The sequence below is a fragment of the Crassostrea angulata genome, chromosome 4, assembly GCF_025612915.1.
Source record: "Crassostrea angulata isolate pt1a10 chromosome 4, ASM2561291v2, whole genome shotgun sequence".
Classification (NCBI taxonomy): Eukaryota; Metazoa; Mollusca; class Bivalvia; order Ostreida; family Ostreidae; genus Magallana; species Magallana angulata.
Window position 1 is genome coordinate 34775681 of NC_069114.1, and position 19143 is coordinate 34794823.

The 19143-nt window shown below is 34.2% G+C and overlaps 1 protein-coding gene across 2 annotated transcripts in view; it reads left to right on the forward strand.

The window, feature by feature from the left end:
• The window catches only part of LOC128180410 (sialin-like), a 27834-nt gene extending 8699 nt beyond the window's left edge, over positions 1 to 19135 (forward strand). For both annotated transcript variants that reach the window (XM_052848513.1, XM_052848514.1), the window contains exons 4-10: positions 4450 to 4537; positions 4730 to 4825; positions 6542 to 6684; positions 6762 to 6911; positions 9334 to 9460; positions 15293 to 15534; positions 15676 to 19135. In XM_052848513.1, coding sequence (XP_052704473.1) covers positions 4450 to 4537; positions 4730 to 4825; positions 6542 to 6684; positions 6762 to 6911; positions 9334 to 9460; positions 15293 to 15534; positions 15676 to 15873 — 1044 coding nt within the window. In that variant the 3' untranslated portion in view covers positions 15874 to 19135. The remainder of the gene's footprint in view (positions 1 to 4449; positions 4538 to 4729; positions 4826 to 6541; positions 6685 to 6761; positions 6912 to 9333; positions 9461 to 15292; positions 15535 to 15675) is intronic.
• The last annotated feature ends 8 nt before the right edge of the window (positions 19136 to 19143 follow it).

Genomic DNA, 19143 nt, shown 5'->3' on the forward strand with positions numbered 1-19143 from the left:
TATATTGCCAGTAACAGCCAATATATGATTATGAAAACCCTATATTATTATCTTTGTCCGTTTTCAAGTTACCATTTACAATAGAGTCTATGATTCTTTCTACAAGGTTCAATGTTAGACCCCACACCCTTTTGACACCCCCTCCCCCCCCCCCCCCCTCCCCCGAAAAGTGGTTGTCTAACCCAAAATGAGAAAAATCAAACCAGGGTGCACAACTAGATTTGCAGGCCTATCATATCCTAGAGTTTTGTACAATTATGTTCAGCCATCTCTGAGAAACAAGTTCAGAGCGGGAAAGAAGAAAAAGAAGATGAAGAATATATACATGTATTAAGAACCGTACAAAAACAATAAGTCTCCAAACTTCATTCAGGAGACTTAATAATTAATAAAGATTAAATAGAGATAGGATCATCAAACATCAATAATTTAAAGATAATTGACAATTTCTGATTCTAAGGGGGTCAGGATGACCCCTTAGGGTCATGACTTACATGCCATAATGATCTGATGCGCCTGCATGACCTAAGGAGGAATAATATCTTTGGATTAAGGTGGGGATCTCAATCGTTTTTATGATATTTGATAATTTCAGGAAGAGCACTTGGGATCATGACCTACATACCATCTTAAATGCCTTGAACTAAGAAACAATAATATAATATGTACATGATATATGATTCAATTTAAGAACCCAGATATAGATCAATCATCTGTTTTGTAATACTTCTTATGTATATATACATGTACATGTATTAGTTTGTGTTTTGTTCTATACTATTCATGTTCATGACTGTAGTATGGCTTAGTCTTATTTTAAATTACATTAAAAAATTGTCAAATATATGACTTGGAACCCCCACTCCCAAACAAACTCAAATATAAACTGTTTTCTCTCTCTCACCCCCCCCCCCCCCTCCCTTCCTTGTCGAATAATCTATTAAAATCAAAATATAATTTGGGTGTCTCAAAACTTTTATAAACTGGTAAAAAATGTTATTCTTAAAAAAATTACATTACACCTTGCATAATTGACAAATGATCTATTGAGATACGATCAGAGGTCATATTTCTACCTTGGGATCAATAAGTAGTATTCATTGACAAGTTAAAATTAATTAATAACAATAAATGATTCAAATTATAAATGTTTATACTCCACATTCATCCCCCCCCCCAATCTAACCTGCTTATAAAGATTCAGTCTTCTTAATACATTCTTACATGTGTACAGTAGCAAATTTTAATCATTTCTTGATTGCTTTTTCTCTCGTGATTCACATTAACATTTTGGAAATTGCTTAATTCAATTTTTAAGATTTATAAACAAAATGTTATATGCATCACTGCCATGTGTATTCACCTATTTGGGGCAATTGTAAAGTCTCCTAAACAAAGCAGTGACATCATTAGGCTAGGAATTACCCACATGGATCAAGCACTACTGTATAACATATGAATAAGATAAAATACATTATTATTTCTATAGTTCTAAAATGTCAGGGTGTCTCCAAGGGGGCATAATCTTACAATACAATTTTGCGCGCAATGACACAAAGAGCAAAAATAAATAAAACGGTTTCGGGATGAGGATCTCAGATCTCAGAAGTTAACAAAATATACAGTGTATCATATCATTTCCTATTTCATAAAGGGGGGGGGGGGGGGGGGGGGTTAAAGACAACACCTTGGGGTCATTAATGTACTTTACACCAGTTGATGCATCATAATGACTTTAGAAGATATTTTGTATTTTCCTGTTTCGTGGGGTCAGAACAGTCCCATAAGGTCATGACCTACATTGTATTTGATGCATTATAATACATTAAGAAAGAAATACTCCTTCCTTCCTATTATTACTCATATAAAAAATATAAGTGTCTACACTTACTTACATATGAAATACACAAATTTAATAAGAAATTGTTTATACAGGGTCAATATGGGGTTCAACTCAACAGTGCATGCAGTCTGACAAATGAAAAAAATAACTTTTGCAACTTAAATGACAGAAACTTTACAAATGCGATAGGAGAGGTAACGATGATAAGCTTATTTAAATATTAAAAGATGATGATACAGTATGCTGTCAAAGGGAGATTACATTTAGAAAGTGAAAGTAGAACATGTATGCTGGCAGGAATCCCATGCTGGCATCTTATTATATTGTGCTACTGCTACTACATGTATTATGCTTACCTAAATTGGTCAACATCATAATGATAATCCAATTAAAACACAATAATGAATTCCTTTAGCTGATCTTAACTACCGTAATCCTTTTCTGCATACGGAAAACACAGACATGTATGTATGGGTGTTGCTAAAACGCGGAACGGAAAACGGAACGGAATGGAAATATCATCACGTTTATCCCTTAAAAAGGGTATAGACTGGCCAGAAACGATTTACTTTGTATCTTTTATTTATATCTAATGAATGATTATCAACATGTTGCTATCTTATTAATATTCATATGAATGTCTATCAATTATAGCATTGTATTCATTCGGCTTTAGTTGAGTACGAAACGGAAAAATCAAATGTATACGAATTGTGAAACATTAACATAATTAAACGAGCAAATTAGCTATAACTTTTTACTTATTTCTCTTATATGGTATTGCTGGCATATTAGCGTAACGTACGCAGTTAGTGAAAGCGTTTTATGCGTGTCTTGAGTATTTTTATATTATTTTCAAATATGATGTACATGTATATACTTACATCAAAATTGAATTTTCGGTGTTCTAGACGATCTTTTATCATACAGACGATACAGTATCATTGAGATGGAAGAAAAAAACTGTAGGACTGACGACATTAAAAAATTAAAATACAGTAAACATTAAAATACCCGGTAATTTGTGAAACTAGTAATTTGTGAAACTAGTATTTTTAGCAATGCAATTTTGTTTACGTTTGCATTACAAAGCATGCAGTTGTTTATTCCAGCAGCTATATACATATGATCCGAATAGAGAGCTCTAGACGTTGCCTGGTTTGATTTTCCGATTATATATTGGGACTATAGTCTGTCGATCCCAAAATATTCATGCAGCACATTTGGACGATTTATAATGGAAAATGTTGACATCTTTTCTCCATTTGGAAGTCACTCAGAAGACCTTGCACAATTTTTCAACACCATCATCCGGGTCTGTTAAAATGCAAAACCCCGTAGACTTCTTTATTTTTAGCCGTGTATTTATACCAGCTGATAAGCTAGAGAGGACGTTTTAAAGAAAGAATAATGAGAATGTTTAATGCTTCTAAAAGAGAATCGCTTGAACCGAGGTATATATAAATATACAGCAAAAAGTGAATCGAGGACATTTTGGGACATAATATAGTGGTCAATGCATGTACTGTTAATTTTGAGGAAATAAATATTCTTGAATAAATAATCTAATATTGCTAATCTTTCAAAAAAAATTAAAAAGGTACATAAAGTATATCGTTTTAGCATACTTAACAAATCTATGAGGTAAATAACATTAGATAAGATTTTCCGTTTTCCTTCCGTTCCGTTTTCCGTTCCGCGTTTTAGCAACACCCATGTATGTATACACGTGAACCCATCTAATCGAAGAGCTGGGTAAAACTAGTACCCGCTAATGAGACATGCAAACCTGTGTTGTGTACGTAACTTCAGACAAAGATCAGTCATTTGTAACATGCATGTATTTTTATGACCTATTCTTCAAATCCACTTGCACTATTTTATTAGGTAAATAACAGCTTTAAGGTGGTGCAGGACACCTGCATATTGTGATGTACATGTATACTTCCTATTGAGATAAACAATAAAGTATGTTGACTATTGATTAAATATTTACCCCCCAAATAATGTTACTTATTAACATTGAAGCGCAATGGGTTAGAGCGTTTACATGTCTGTAAGAGCATTGGGGTCCAAGGTGTATTTTTGGTAATTTACGAATTTTCATGGGGAGGGGGGGTCTGGACCCCTCACTCCCACCCCTTCTCTAAATCTGTGCACACGATGATGTTCATGTAGGCACACAGAAGCAAATCTAAAACCGGCAACCGCCACGGGGAGGGGGCATAATTTAATTTTTAATTTTGTTTGTAATAATTATATAGACCATTATACTTCCTATGACATAAAATGTTAAGATTATTGATTAACTGAAAATTCACTGCAAACAGTTCTACCCCAAATTGCACATAAAGTGCTGCTCATGTCACGATGTGTATTATCATATGGGCAGGGATCTCATCCTTCAGTTATGAAAATTATAATTTTTAAATGTATTACCGGAGTTTGCATGTAGCCTTCATTTTTAATTAAACTGGTATAAAACAGTGTTATTTAGGGGCAAACACATGGTGCGGGTATTACTGTCTAATGACAGCATCTAGTTTATATTTGTTTCTGTAAGACAATTAACATCAACACTCAAGGGAAAAGATCTTGATTTTCAGGGATCAGTTTTTCCTTCCATGCACACCATATGGGGAAAATGGGCCCCACCCCAGGAGCGAAGTAAGCTTACTGCATTTACATATGCAGGTATGTGTGAGTTTATCATATTACTTCTGTCAGTAAAACACCACTTGACAAGTTGAAATTTGTGGTTGTCTTATTGCAATATAATGTGTTTGCCACATTGCACAAAAGTATAAACTTTAATGTGACCTGTGATGTCATTCTAATGTTTTATCTGTTGATCAGTGTAATTTGAGTTGTTTAAATTTGTTTCAGGGGCTCAGGCAGGAATAGTGGTGACATTCCCTGTATCTTCTCTGTTGTGTAAATATGGTTTTGCTGGTGGATGGCCTTCCATATTTTACATATTGGGTAAGAAAATTAATGGTTTTCTTTTTGAGCATACACTGCTCTCCTTCCTTCATAAGTGACAGTCAGACCGGTTCGAATACTGGTGCCAGACAGCGCAGTTGGTAGAGAGCACGTGACTAGAGATTCAGGGGGTCTAGGTTTGAATCCCGGTCTGGTTCATCATTATTTCTCCCATCCTGTTACATTTGGTGCTGTGACCAACATCCGGAACTGACAGGTTTACTCCTGCCAGGGGAAGAGCCGGGGGTGATCTGCGAGGGTGATATTTTGCGATATTTCTCACCGTAGTTTAGTCTTATATGCTTCTGGTTGATTTATTTTTCAGATAGCCAACTTTTTTGTGAAAATGAGTAGCCGCAAACCAGTATATCTTTCAAAAATTGCGAAAAATAAATTCATCGCAAATGAAAATTGGTTTATTACAGTATTTTCTGATAAAGATTGACATATTATTTCAGTAAAGTTTTAGTTTTTTACTAGTATTTAATAAAGAATTGCTGTATGGTCTTAAGTGTTATGTTCTGCTGAAAGTTTTGTTTATATTGAATTTTCTCATCTGAGGTTGTTTTATACTCAGTAGGACAAGCTTGACTGTACTGCCATACTTTATTAGGCAGAACACACGTCTGTGTTGAGATTTATTGCAGTTAACACGGAGACCAGTTTGTTGTAGGTAAAACAGGCTGAATCTTTCTTGTGTAATAGTGTGTATATAAAGGCTCAGTACTGCCACCTCCTACTAGCACTAGCTATTTATTATTTTTGCCCTTCTTTACTTGCAAATGGTTTTGCCAAGCTTAAATTTGCCCATACATAGTTGTGTTTAACGAGAGATAATTTAAGACATTGGAATTTGCTCGTTTAAATTAACCCGCTTACAACGAGGGCGGAAGGGGCTAAAATAAAATAGCAGCGATTATTTCCCAGAATACAGTAGTGTGTATATAAAGGTTCAGAATTGCCATGCTCCTACTAGCACTAGCTAGTGGGTTAACCCTTTAGCTCAGTCGGTAGAGCGTTGGTTTTTAAACTGAAGGGTCCCGAGTTCGAGCCTAGTTGTGGTCATTCCTCCTCTTCTATTATACTTGTTTTAGGAAATGTAAGTTCTATATAGGTTAGACAACTGCATACAAGGAAATAACAATTTTGTTGTAGGCATTATAAGTTCCGTATGGGCTGTATAATAGGCAGTGTTCTTCATGTTGTAGGCATTATAAGTTCTGTCTGGTTTGTATAACAGGCAGTGTTCTTCATTTTGTTGGCAAAATAAGTTCTCTATGGGTTGTGTAACACACAGTGTCCTTCTTGTTGTAGACACTATATCTTCTTCCTGGTTTGTATAACAGGCATTGTTCTTTCTGTTTGAGGCATTATAACTTCTGTCTGAGTTATATAACAGGCAGTATTTTCTCTTTTTGCTCTATATGGGTTGTATAAGAGGCAGTAGACTTCGCATTGTATGTAGGCAGTACAAGCTCTATCATCAATATTCGTTGAATACCAATTTTCGTAGATTCGTTGTTAAGTTGATCCACGAAATTAAATGTTCATTGAAACCCAATTTCTATTAACATTTTGTATTGAAATGGTCATTGGCCACGAATTTACGTATCCTTGAAACTGTGATTTTCACTTTATCCACGAAAATTGATACCCTTGAATATTAATGAAACCACAGTATATGTTGTATAACAGGTAGTGTTCTTCTCTTTGTAGGCAGTACAAGCTCTTTATGGGTTGTACTATGGATGGTACTCACTAGTGATTCACCTGAAGAACACAAAAGGATTTCAGATGTAGAAAGGCTCTACATTAGGCAGTCACTGCAAAACACAGTTCACAAAAAGGGACCAGGAAAAGTAAGTTTTATTTTTGTTGCTTACGAAGTATTATAACTTTATAATTTTAACAAAATTCTTTTTGTGTTGGTTTACAGAAGCTGAAAGTGCCATGGAAGAGCATATTTACTTCAATGCCAGTTTACGCCATCATAATGTCCAATATAGCCTCTGACTGGGGAGGATACACACTTTTGACCAACATTCCTACCTACATGAAGGAAGTTCTTAAACTTGACATCACCTCAGTAAGTATCGGTATTATTGAATATTGTAGTTCTATGAAAGAGGTCCTAAAGGTGGATGTCACTTTAATAAGTATGAGAGAGGTCCTTAAGGTGAATAATACTTCAGTAATTATTAGTATTAGTGAATATTCTACTTATATGAAATACTTTATAAAGTACATCACTTTAGATGCTTTGTGCCAAGTTTGGTTGAAACTGGCACAGTGGTTCTTGAGAAGATGTTGAAAATGTGAAAAGTTTACAGACGGACAGACAGAAGGACGACAGGCAAAATGTGATCAGAATAGCTCACTTGAGCTTTCAGCTCAGGTGAGCTAAAAACTAGATACAACATAAGCATGGACATTTTAACTATAAAGAACCATTAAAAATAGTTATACAGTGCCACCCATTGAAAAAATTGTGTATTTATTGCATTCAAAAACGTGCACTAGTTTTAAACTGATTAACCTTATTTACATGTATAAGCAAATACTGTGAAAACAATTAGTACCATTAAATTCTTCATGCAATTTACTACTGATAACATCTCTTAACTTGCCGCAGACTTTCTCTGGACACTCTACCGACCTCAGGAAATCAAGTATGTTTAATTAACATTGAGATAGAGTGTCACCATTTTTACATGTAAACAAACTGCACCACTTCACTTTACGGGGCTGGTGATGGTGTTTAAAAGACTATCAGAGATAGTGTAGTATCAGAGATGAATAAGCTTGATCGTGAAAAAAAGTTGTCGCAAACAACTTTATCTCTCTTTAATCACGAAATAAAGTCATTGTGATTATTTTAAAGTTGGTTTACATAACAGATCTATTCAAAATGTGTGATAACATTTACAGTATACGCCCTGATCAGGTTTGGTGTATTATTAAAGAAATTAAATTACTGTGGAATCATTAAATTTCATGGGGGCAAATGTTCGTGGATTGTTTAATTCTTACAAGTTCATGGGGACTTAAGCTTAATTTCGTGTATTCTCTTAAACCTACAAAGGAAATATGATTTCATTACCCTAATTTATTAATTTGTGGAGGATGTTAATTCGTGGATGAGAGGTACCCACGAATTCCATGAAAATTGAGCCACCAAGAAATCTTATGATTCCACAGTATTAGAAAATGAATGTCACAGATTTCCATAACATAAGAGGGAATAGTATACTGAATATACTAGTAAATACAATATAATGATTAAATGAAATACTGATATAGTAATGTGGTAGAGTGTTATTTTTTAATTTGTTTTATTTAAATGATTAAATATCAAATGCAACCAATAATTTCTACAATTCGCGTTTTTGAATATCTATAGTAGAGTTTTCTTTATATATGTATAAATAAAAACTCCACGTCTCAGGTTCGATGGATTTATTTTAATTTCATTATGAACCCTGTAAAAGGTCAACAATAGCGTATAAGCATTCATTATAACAACAAACATATTATATTAATACAATGACATTTTCATAGAATTATACATGAATTAATTTCTTTGAAAGTTGACAATATATACTGAGTAAATTATGCAAAAGAATCATAAGAGTTATTCCCCTTATATCAAAGTGCATCGATGATATACACAAGAACTTGATTGTTGATAAGTATAAATAATAATCATATGAGTTATACAGCTCTTATGCATAATAGATATAATACATATTTCTATACATGTATACCTGATTATGGATCAGGGTTCCAATTAGGTGCATGGCCCGATTAATTGGTGAAAATACTGAATGGCCAATAGCCCTATTAATAAACATATAAAACCGATATACAAACTTTATATACATGTACTTTGATTCAATCACAGCTTAATTTGATCACTATTAAGTGAAATTCAGTATATTGCATTTAAATAACATTAAGAGTAAGAAACAGATTAATTAATGGAAAATAAAGAATTAGTACGACAAAGAAGTCAATTTACAGTCGATGTCCTGGAGTCTTTTGTAAATAATTAATGTATATATATATATAGTCAAATAGCCCAGGAACCAAGATTGACCTCACACCTGGCTGAAAATATTTCTCGCTCAGACTGACCAGTACCAAGAACTTGGCGGGAATCTCCCTCAACCAATGAAAATCAAGGATTTCAATAACTAGCCTCAGGATTTATATGAATAAGTAAAATAAAAACAAAAAGTATTGTATGCTTTTATTAATTACGGAAAGTCATAGCGGATATTCAAAAACGAGAATTGTAGAAATGATTGGTTGCATTTGATATTTAATCATTTAAATAAAAACAAATTAAAAAATAACACTCTACCACAGTAACTTCTTATTAACTTTGTAAGCATGCAAATAAAAATGTGCTATAGCATCAATTTAATATCAAGTGAAAATGTTCACCAAAATTTAAGATATAAAAATTGAAGAATATTAGAAAAGTAATTTAAACATTTATTCTTCAGAATGGATTCTACTCTGCTTTACCTTACATTGGATTTTGGGCCATGATTAACATCGCCGGGATGCTAGCAGACTTGATACAGAAACGTTTCTCAACCACCTTGACCCGCAAAATTTTCGACATCACAGGTGTGTTTTAAAAAAAAAGGATTACAATGTTTTTTCACCAACTTTTATTACAGAAATACTGTGGCATACACAACAAGAGGTATTGGTAGAGGAAAGGGTAAAAAAGACTATTATGCAAAACGAGCAACTAATTTGTAAAAACATACTAAAATACGAATCAAATTAGCTTAAAACAAAACCAATTACAGCCTCTATTGCAAAATCAACAGACATCAATGCAAAACAAAAAATCACTGACACAAAGCCAACAGTCATACACTGAATACACACTAGATGGCTTGCAAAGAGGTATCAGTAGAAATCGTACCCCAGAGAAGACATAATCTGGAGAAAACATACTCTTAAGCTTGACTCCTAGGAATGTTTTCATGTGAGGATCCAGAATTTTTTCCAGGAAGAGGGGAGTGGTTGGGTTCCGAGGTATGTTTAAGTTTGCTAGGGTTGGAGTTTAAAGGGGGGGGGGCGAGGCATTTGTTAAGTAATTTTGCTATGTAAAGGACTACGTCCGGTATGGTCAAATATCTGCCCCTGATTTTAACCAATTGAGCTATTCTGATCACATTTTGTCTGTCGTCCGTCAGTCTGTCTGTCTGTCTGTCCGTCTGTCTGTAAACTTTTCACATTTTCAACATCTTCTCAAGAACTACTGGGCCAATTTCAACCAAACTTGGCACAAATCATCCTTAGGCAAAGGGGATTCAAAGTTGTGAAAATTAAGGGCCACACTTGTTTTCAAGGGGAGATAATTAGAAATTAATGAAAAATTTCGAGAAATTTTCAAAAATCTTTTTCTCAAGAACCAGAAAGCCAGGAAAGCTGAAACTTGTGTGGAAGCATCCTCAGGTAGTGTAGATTCAAAGTTGTGAAATTCATGACACCCGGGGGTAGGGTGGGGCCACAATGGGGGGTCGAAGTTTTACATAGGAATATATAGAGTAAATCTTTAAAAATCTTCTTCTCAGAAACTAATCAGCCAGGAAAGCTGAAACTTATGTGGAAGCATCCTCAGGTAGTGCAGATTCAAAGTTGTGAAAATCATGATCCCTGGGGGTAGGGTGGGGCACAATGGAGGGTCGAAGTTTTACATAGGAATATATAGAGTAAATCTTTAAAATTATTCTTCTCAGAAACTAATCAGCCAGGAAAGCTGAAACTTGTGTGGAAGCATCCTCAGGCAGTGTAGATTCAAAGTTGTGAAAATCATGACCCCCAGGGGTAGGGTGGGGCCACAATGGGGGGTCGAAGTTTTACATAGGAATATATAGAGTAAATCTTTAAAATTATTCTTCTCAGAAACTAATCAGCCAGGAAAGCTGAAACTTGTGTGGAAGCATCCTCAGGCAGTGTAGATTCAAAGTTGTGAAAATCATGACCCCCAGGGGTAGGGTGGGGCCACAATGGGGGGTCGAAGTTTTACATAGGAATATATAGAGTAAATCTTTGAAAATCTTCTTCTCAGAAACTAATCAGCCAGGAAAGCTGAAACTCTTGTGGAAGCATCCTCAGGCAGTGTAGATTCAAAGTTGTGAAATTCATGATCCCTGGGGTAGGGTGAGGCACAATGGGGGGTCGAAGTTGTACATAGGAATATATAGAGTAAATCTTTAAAAATCTTCTTCTCAGAAACTAAACAGCCAGGAAAGCTGAAACTTGTGTTGAAGTATCCTCAGGTAGTGTAGATTCAAAGTTGTGAAAACATGATCCATTGGGGTAGGGTGAGGCCACATTGGGGGGGGGGGTGTTTAAGTTTTACAAAGGAATATATAGAGTAAATATTTTAAAAATCTTCTTCTCAGAAACTAATCAGCCAGATGATTCTTTATAATTGTTAAGACTTTGGCTCCAGGACAATTCTTCGGCCTCACAAGAAGGTTCAGAGTTTGATGTAGCTTAATATCCCATATTTAAACAATTGTAAAGGATCTTTTTGAGGACTGCAATACTCAACATGTGATATTACTATAAAATCATCCTGTTAGAAAAGTGACTAATTATTATAAACATAAGAATATCCAGGGGGGAAAATGGATTTTATTTTTACAGGATCTACATGTATTATTGTACATTGTCCAGATTGTTTGTATTATGACTTCATTAAGCTGATTTTATCATACCCATTGTTCCTCAGGTGAGCGATGTGGCCCATGGGCCTCTTGTTAAATAGTATCGTATAAAAATCAAATCTTCACAAATCATTGTATAGAGGATGCCTATTACTTTAATCATGATTTTAGTCACCATTGCCCATTCGCTGTTTATCTATAACGTCACCTAAATGACCTTATTCCCTCAAATTTGCAAACAAATGAAAATATTATCATTTTTGCTTTATATCTTGCATTCAGAGGAAAGAGCGCAGGTCTGCTCAAATATGATTTTAACATATGTTTTTCTCCAGATAGTCATACACATTTTACTAAAAAATGGTACTTGAGCAAGCCTGCGCTCGATGTTTCCCAGTCAAAAAACCACCGGAAAACACTCATATTTTGCTACAAAACATCAATTTATCAAAATAAGGCAATGTTCATGACGTCATTTCTACATTATGACGTCACTGTTGTGAAAACCTTTTACACCCTTTTTTCAATATGACTCTATCTATCTTTCACCTAATTTTTTAAGCTCTTTATAAAACATTGATTTTCGGCAAAAAATGCATAAAACCGCACATAGTCCTTTAAGAATTTTGATTTCTTTAAAGGGGGGGGGGGGGGGGACTTAAGCTTATATACATAACAAAGCTTTGTATTTCCTTTGTGACTTGATTTTTGACTTTTAGAGTTAAGTAAAACATAAAAAGTCTCACTTTACCATTCTCGACTTAAAAATTGGAAAATTATATGTATATATATATTTTTTCAAGTGGGGGGGGGGGGGGGGGGGGGAGGGGCTTTCAAATCGTGTCCAATTTTAAGTCACTTTAAGGAATTGATTCTGATATTATATTTAAAAAAAAGAAAAAATATATTCCTATATTATGCTGTCATATACAGAAGTTTTTAAATATTTATGATATATTCTTGAGACATTAGAATATTGCAGTATTAAAAAAACCCATCAAAAATGTGGCTGCTTTTATCTCTTTACTGCACTGGGACTGTCTAGTTAGGGGTTAAATTAGTCCGGTACATGATCTGAGTTTGGAAGGATAAAAGAAAAAAAACAATTTCAGTGTTTAAAGAGTTAGATTTCCTATTCTGTGTAAGTATCATGGAAAACAAATGTAAAAGATATGAAATAATATCATATAAAATCTAAGAATGGGATATTTCCCATTATTGTAGATAGAAATAGGACCAAATCCCCGCAATACATCTAATTGATAATTAATAATGTCACTGACTGCTGATGATTAAGAAAATGTACATACTACATTGTATATGATAATACTACATGTAAATCCCAGCCCGGTACTGTAGACTTCTGCACGCCTATAACATAGATATATAGACATAAATTTTTTTTTTATAGATATACAGATACACCTAACATATATGGATAGATATTTACATTTGCAAATATGTTTCCTTATATGAACCTATAGAATAGTGAAAACGTTCAATTCTGTATGAACTTTTTCATGACGTCACAATGATCATAGCACGCACTTTTCGCTTGGATTATAGTAAGCATAAAATCTCGGTAATTTTAACAGTTCTGAACAATTTGTCAATTTCAAACGTAAATATAAGTAAAAAACAGCAATGTTAAAAAGTTCACTGGGGTATGAAGTTGGTTTGAACATGATCAAATCTACTGAGAAGCCCTTCAGGCTTCACAGGCTTTGATCACGTGACCAACCAACTTCATATCCCTCTGAACTTCTTAACATTGCTGTTTATTCCATTATACACAAAACCATCACTTTATTCTTAGCATACTGTATAGATTGGTTAATTGGAGACTAGGTTAACTACTCAGGCGACGCTTGTTCGTGTCTGAACACAATTCAGTATTGCAGGTGCGTAGCAGGGGAGGGGGAGCGTCCTCCCTTCCACTTTTTCTTGCAGCAAACATTTTTCTAAAATTCACATATGAAAAACCAAATTATCAAGGAATTGGCCCCAACTTTTTTTTGCAGTATTTAAAAACTGAAAGAAAAAATAATGATATTAACAATGAAAATAAAGTTATATGTGGGCGCATACTCCTTACTATCCCCCCCCCCCCCCAAGTTTTGACAGAGTTAAGCCCCTTGGATTTTGAAAAATTCCAATTTGCAGTTTTCATAAGGATTAATGATTCATTTTTAGCTCACCTGAGCTGAAAGCTCAAGTGAGCTATTCTGATCACATTTTGTCTGTCGTCCGTCTGTCCGTCTGTCTGTCTGTCCGTCTGTCCGTCTGTCCGTAAACTTTTCACATTTTCAACATCTTCTCAAGAACTACTGGGCCAATTTCAACCAAACTTGGCACAAATCATCCTTAGGCAAAGGGGATTCAAAGTTGTGAAAATTAAGGGTCACACTTGTTTTCAAGGGGAGATAATTAGAAATTAATGAGAAATTTCGAGAAATTTTCAAAAATCTTCTTCTCAAGAACCAGAAAGCCAGGAAAGCTGAAACTTGTGTGGAAGCATCCTCAGGTAGTGTAGATTCAAAGTTGTGAAATTCATGATCCCTGGGGGTAGGGTGGGGCCACAATGGGGGGTCAAAGTTTTACATAGGAATATATAGAGTAAATATTTAACAATCTTCTTCTCAGAAACTAATCAGCCAGGAAAGCTGAAACTTGTGTGGAAGTATCCTCAGGTAGTGTAGATTCAAAGTTGTGAAATTCATGATCCTTAGGGGTAGGGTGGGGCCACAATGGGGGGTCGAAATTTTACATAGGAATATATATAGAGTAAATCTTTAAAAATCTTCTTCTCAGAAACTAATCAGCCAGGAAAGCTGAAACTTGTGTGGAAGTATCCTCAGGTAGTGTAGATTCAAAGTTGTGAAAATCATGACCCCCGGGGATAGGGTGGGGCCACAATGGGGTGGTCGAAGTTTTACATAGGAATATATAGAGTAAATCTTTAAAAATCTTCTTCTCAGAAACTAATCAGCCAGGAAAGCTGAAACTTGTGTGGAAGCATCCTCAGGTAGTGTAGATTCAAAGTTGTGAAATTCATGATCCTTAGGGGTAGGGTGGGGCCACAATGGGGGGTCGAAGTTTTAAATAGGAATTTATATATATAGAGTAAATCTTTAAAATTCTTCTTCTCAGAAACTAATCAGCCAGGAAAGCTGAAACTTGTGTGGAAGTATCCTCAGGTAGTGTAGATTCAAAGTTGTGAAAACATGATACCTGGGGGTAGGGTGAGCCCACATTGGGGGGGGGGGGGTGTTAAAGTTTTACATAGGAATATATAGAGTAAATCTTTTAAATCTTCTTCTTAGAAACTAATCAGCCAGATGATTTTTTATAATTGTTAAGACTTTGGCTCCAGGACAATTCTTTGGCCTCACAAGAAGGTTCAGAGTTTGATCTAGCTAAATATCCCATACATAAACAATTGTAAGGGATCTTTTTGAGGACTGCAATACTCAACATGTGATATGACTATAAAATCATCCTGTTAGAAAAGGGACTAATGATTATAAACATAAGAATATCCAGGGGGGAAAATGGATTTTATTTATACGGGATCTACATGTATTATTGTACATTGTCCAGATTGTTTGTATTATGACTCCATTAAGCTGATTTTATCATACCTATTGTTCCTCAGGTGAGCGATGTGGCCCATGGGCCTCTTGTTTCACAGAGTTCTTCACGGGAAGGGGGGATACATGTTTTACAAACATATCTCTTGTTAATCAAAAATGCATTGTTTTGTTCACAGGTAAGGTGACTCCAGGCCTCCTGCTTATTGGTCTGGGCCACCTGGACTGTACAATGAAAGGTCTGGCCATTGCCCTTTTGGCCATAGGTGTAAGCTTTTCTGGACTTCAGTACAGTGGATTCCTCATCAACCACATGGACATTGCTCCAGCTTACGCAGGAATCCTGTTTGGAATTTCCAATTCTGCAGGAGCAACCATGGGCTTTATATCTCCAGCTGTGGTTGGACTAATTACAGAGAAAGTAGGAAAAATATAACTTTTTATTAATAAGCATATTTAGCTGTTCACTCATAAACAGAAAAATGTTTTACTACATATACAGTTATAAGCCTGTATCTTTCTTGTCTGCTTGTTGCAACTTCCCTTTCTTTTGGTTTTGAAGGGCCAGAGTATTGTGGAATGGCGGACAGTTTTCTACATTGGGGCATCTATTTACCTAACTAGTGCACTCTTTTACCTGATCTTTGGATCTGGGGAACTCCAGAAATGGGCCGTGGAAGAGAAAACTCTGGACGTAGAAGAACTGAATATGCTGGAAGACAAAACAGAAACTAAAAATAGCAAAGAACCTGAAAGTTAGACAACAACTAAAGGCGTTCCCATCCAACATTTTACAACAATACAGTCACGCACTTGTACGTTTAGTACAATGTACATGGAGTTTATGTGTTATATTAGTTCAAGAAATACTAAATGCATTCATTTTTACAAGATCAAAATTAATGTAGTTTGATTAATTAGGGAATGTGAAAAATCTTGCAGTTAGTTTTTCTTTTATTATCTTTTGAAAACAGTTTTGGGCAGAAACAAGCCAACTTAAGAAATATTTACTTTTTGATCCTCAAATGTAAAAGACATCCTCCTTTAGAAAATGTGGAAGACATCCCACTTTAGAGGTTATTAAAGCTTTGACTAAATTTCATAATTTGATTTTAGTAAGCATAATTTATTTGCATGAATGCCATAAATGATTTACATGCATTAGCAATTAATTTAAAGCTGCATGGTCCAATTTCTTGGATATTACAGTATCAAATAATTTGCCATACAAAACCAATCATCTTAGTAAGTTATAGACTTTCGCTTATCTACACCAGAGTCGGTCTCATTTCAATGTAATAAATATTCAAAGTTAATAAAAATTCTTTATTAATGGTAACACAAAGAAATCAAACCAGTTGCATCATGGGCATGTTTAGGAAAGGAAAAATGAACATCCATTTCTAGCTCACCTGAGCAGAAAGCCAAAGAAAAAAAAAAACCCAAAACTTTTGTGAAGCATCTTCATATCCTCAGGCCCTGCTGTCACCGTGTTTCCTCAAGTCAATACTCTGCCTCAAGTCTGAGTTTTGACTTAAAATGTATGTTTTGAGAATTTGAGTTGTGGACTGAGTTTAGGGATGGGAAATTTTGGTGACGGCGGGGGGGATCAGGTATAGTTAGACTCAGGTTTGTTCCAGTTATGATTCTCAGGGGTAGGGCTTGGGGGGGGGGGGGTCTTTTTACATAGGAATTTATAGAAAAATTATAAAAAGAAATGATCTTTAAAAACGTTCTTCTCAAAAACTGATGCACAGAAAGGGACTATGTTTCAGCAATATTTAACATAATTAAGAATATGTAGAGTGTATTTAAAAATCTGTTTGAACAAGATTTTCCAGATATTTTGTATTTGATACTTTACACCTAATTTAATCAGGGTATCGAATATTAATTGTTGCTCAGATGATCGATGTAGTCCATGGGCCTCGAGATCTTATTGTGACATACATATACCTCCGAAGTCTCATAATCGATTAAAAGTAGTACATTCATCATTAGCTGCAGGTCTGTAGCTCTTGGTCTGAAAAAATTTGGATGGACGTCCCAATTTTATTAGACTGGGAGCTACAGACCTGCAGCTAATTCATCATGTGATGAAGTCCCATGCAGTGATCTCAAACGTATGTTTTGGTTTGTTAAGTTTGTAGTAAGAAGTAAAGCCCTTATATTTTGATTGAACACATTTGTCATTTAGTATGTGTTACCAAGGTAAATACACTATAAATTGGGCTATAAACATATACCAGGGGAAAAGAAATATATCATTACATTTGTGTTCATGCTCAAGTTTAATTACATGGTTTACTGTTTAATAGATGTATTTTCCACATATACAAAGCATCTATCTACTGTAGATTCCTAATTTAACGCAAGGAATTAATATCTGCGTAAAATTGGAGAAACGCATCGCACAAATTTTAAAATCTCACTTTTATTTTTTGAACATAAGTAAACTACATGAAACTGTGATGAAAATTCGGCAATTTTATGTTCTCATGATTTGATGGAAACTGGTTGAATCCGAAATTAAGTTCTCTTGTAAAATAAGGAAACTACAGTATGTAACATGCAGCAGGGAATTTATATACACACCTTTGTTGTATTTACTTTAATAAAGCTATTTACATTAGTATGAAGCAATATATTTTTTTTTTGTCAAAAGATGTTATTTCTCTGATGAGTAGTCGTGCCACTTTTATGGTTGTTCTTTCCTTGTGCCATACAATATCTCCAAATTTATCAATGTTACATGTAGAATGTATTTTTTTACACTGTTTTATTGTTTTCAATTTAGTAAAGCTAATTAGCAATGTATTTTACTCTCACTCAGATGAGCAATGTGGCCAGTAGACCACTTTATGATTTTCCTTTCCTTGTGTCATATGATATTTCCAAATCAATGTTACATGTAGCATGACATTTTGACTCTATTTTATTGTTTTAATTTAGTAAAGCTATAATTAGCAGTGTATTTCATTATTGCTCAGATGAGCAATTACAAGGCCAGTGGGCCTCTCTTAAGGATTTCTCTCCTTGTGCCATATATTTCCAATATGATGTTAGAAACAAAAGAAATTATATTCTGTGATTTTTAAACCAGATTGACCATATTAATTAAAAATGACTGAATAGAAATTCAAAGTAAACATATTTTGAAAAACCTTTTGTACAAAATGTATTTGTTCAATAAAAAATGTTTAAATCAGAATTAATCAAATCATAAGACTTGCAAATTGCAAATATAATATGTAAATCAATCTTGTAACACGGCTTAAAATAGCACATATATTCCTATAAGTATGTAATTTTTTGGGTTAAGTTGCTTTCTCCAAGGTATTCTTTTTTCATAATTCATACAATTATATCTAGAGTCTGTGTATGATAATACGGTTTTATCAAAAAAATGTGTGCTCTTTCTGCCCATTCATTTGAAATAAAATTCATTCAAAGAAATATGATGCAATTTTTTGTGACATCATAATTCAAAGAAAAACATGTTTTTCTCCCATATTTTCTGTTGGGAAAATTAAACAATTTAACTTTTTATTTGAATCACAGTTTACAAGTTTTGGCCAAATACTTTTTAATTTAAACAATTTTCAAATGGTAGAAGATTTTCTGGGACATCCTGTTTATGTAGCATTTAAGAATTATTTTACAGTCAATGCTTACAATCTTGTACACAGGTATACTTTACAACAAAATGACACTGCATGATCAGCCATGCTACTTTTTGTTCTCATATGTTTACATCAATATTTCTATTAGTGCTTTTTTAAATAAAATCCAGGTTGCATTTTTGTTTCATATAAATGCACTTATAAGTTGACATTATCCTTTTTTGTTGTAAAAGATTCTTAATTTGTTTTCTTCTTTATTACAGGTTGTACTGCTATATTTATTTTTACTATGATATAAACAGCATTAAAATATAATATTAAAAAAAATTGTGTTATTTATGTAAAGATTTAATTTGTAAAGGATAACAAAATCATCAACAATATGCATAAAACTAAAATAAAAAAAT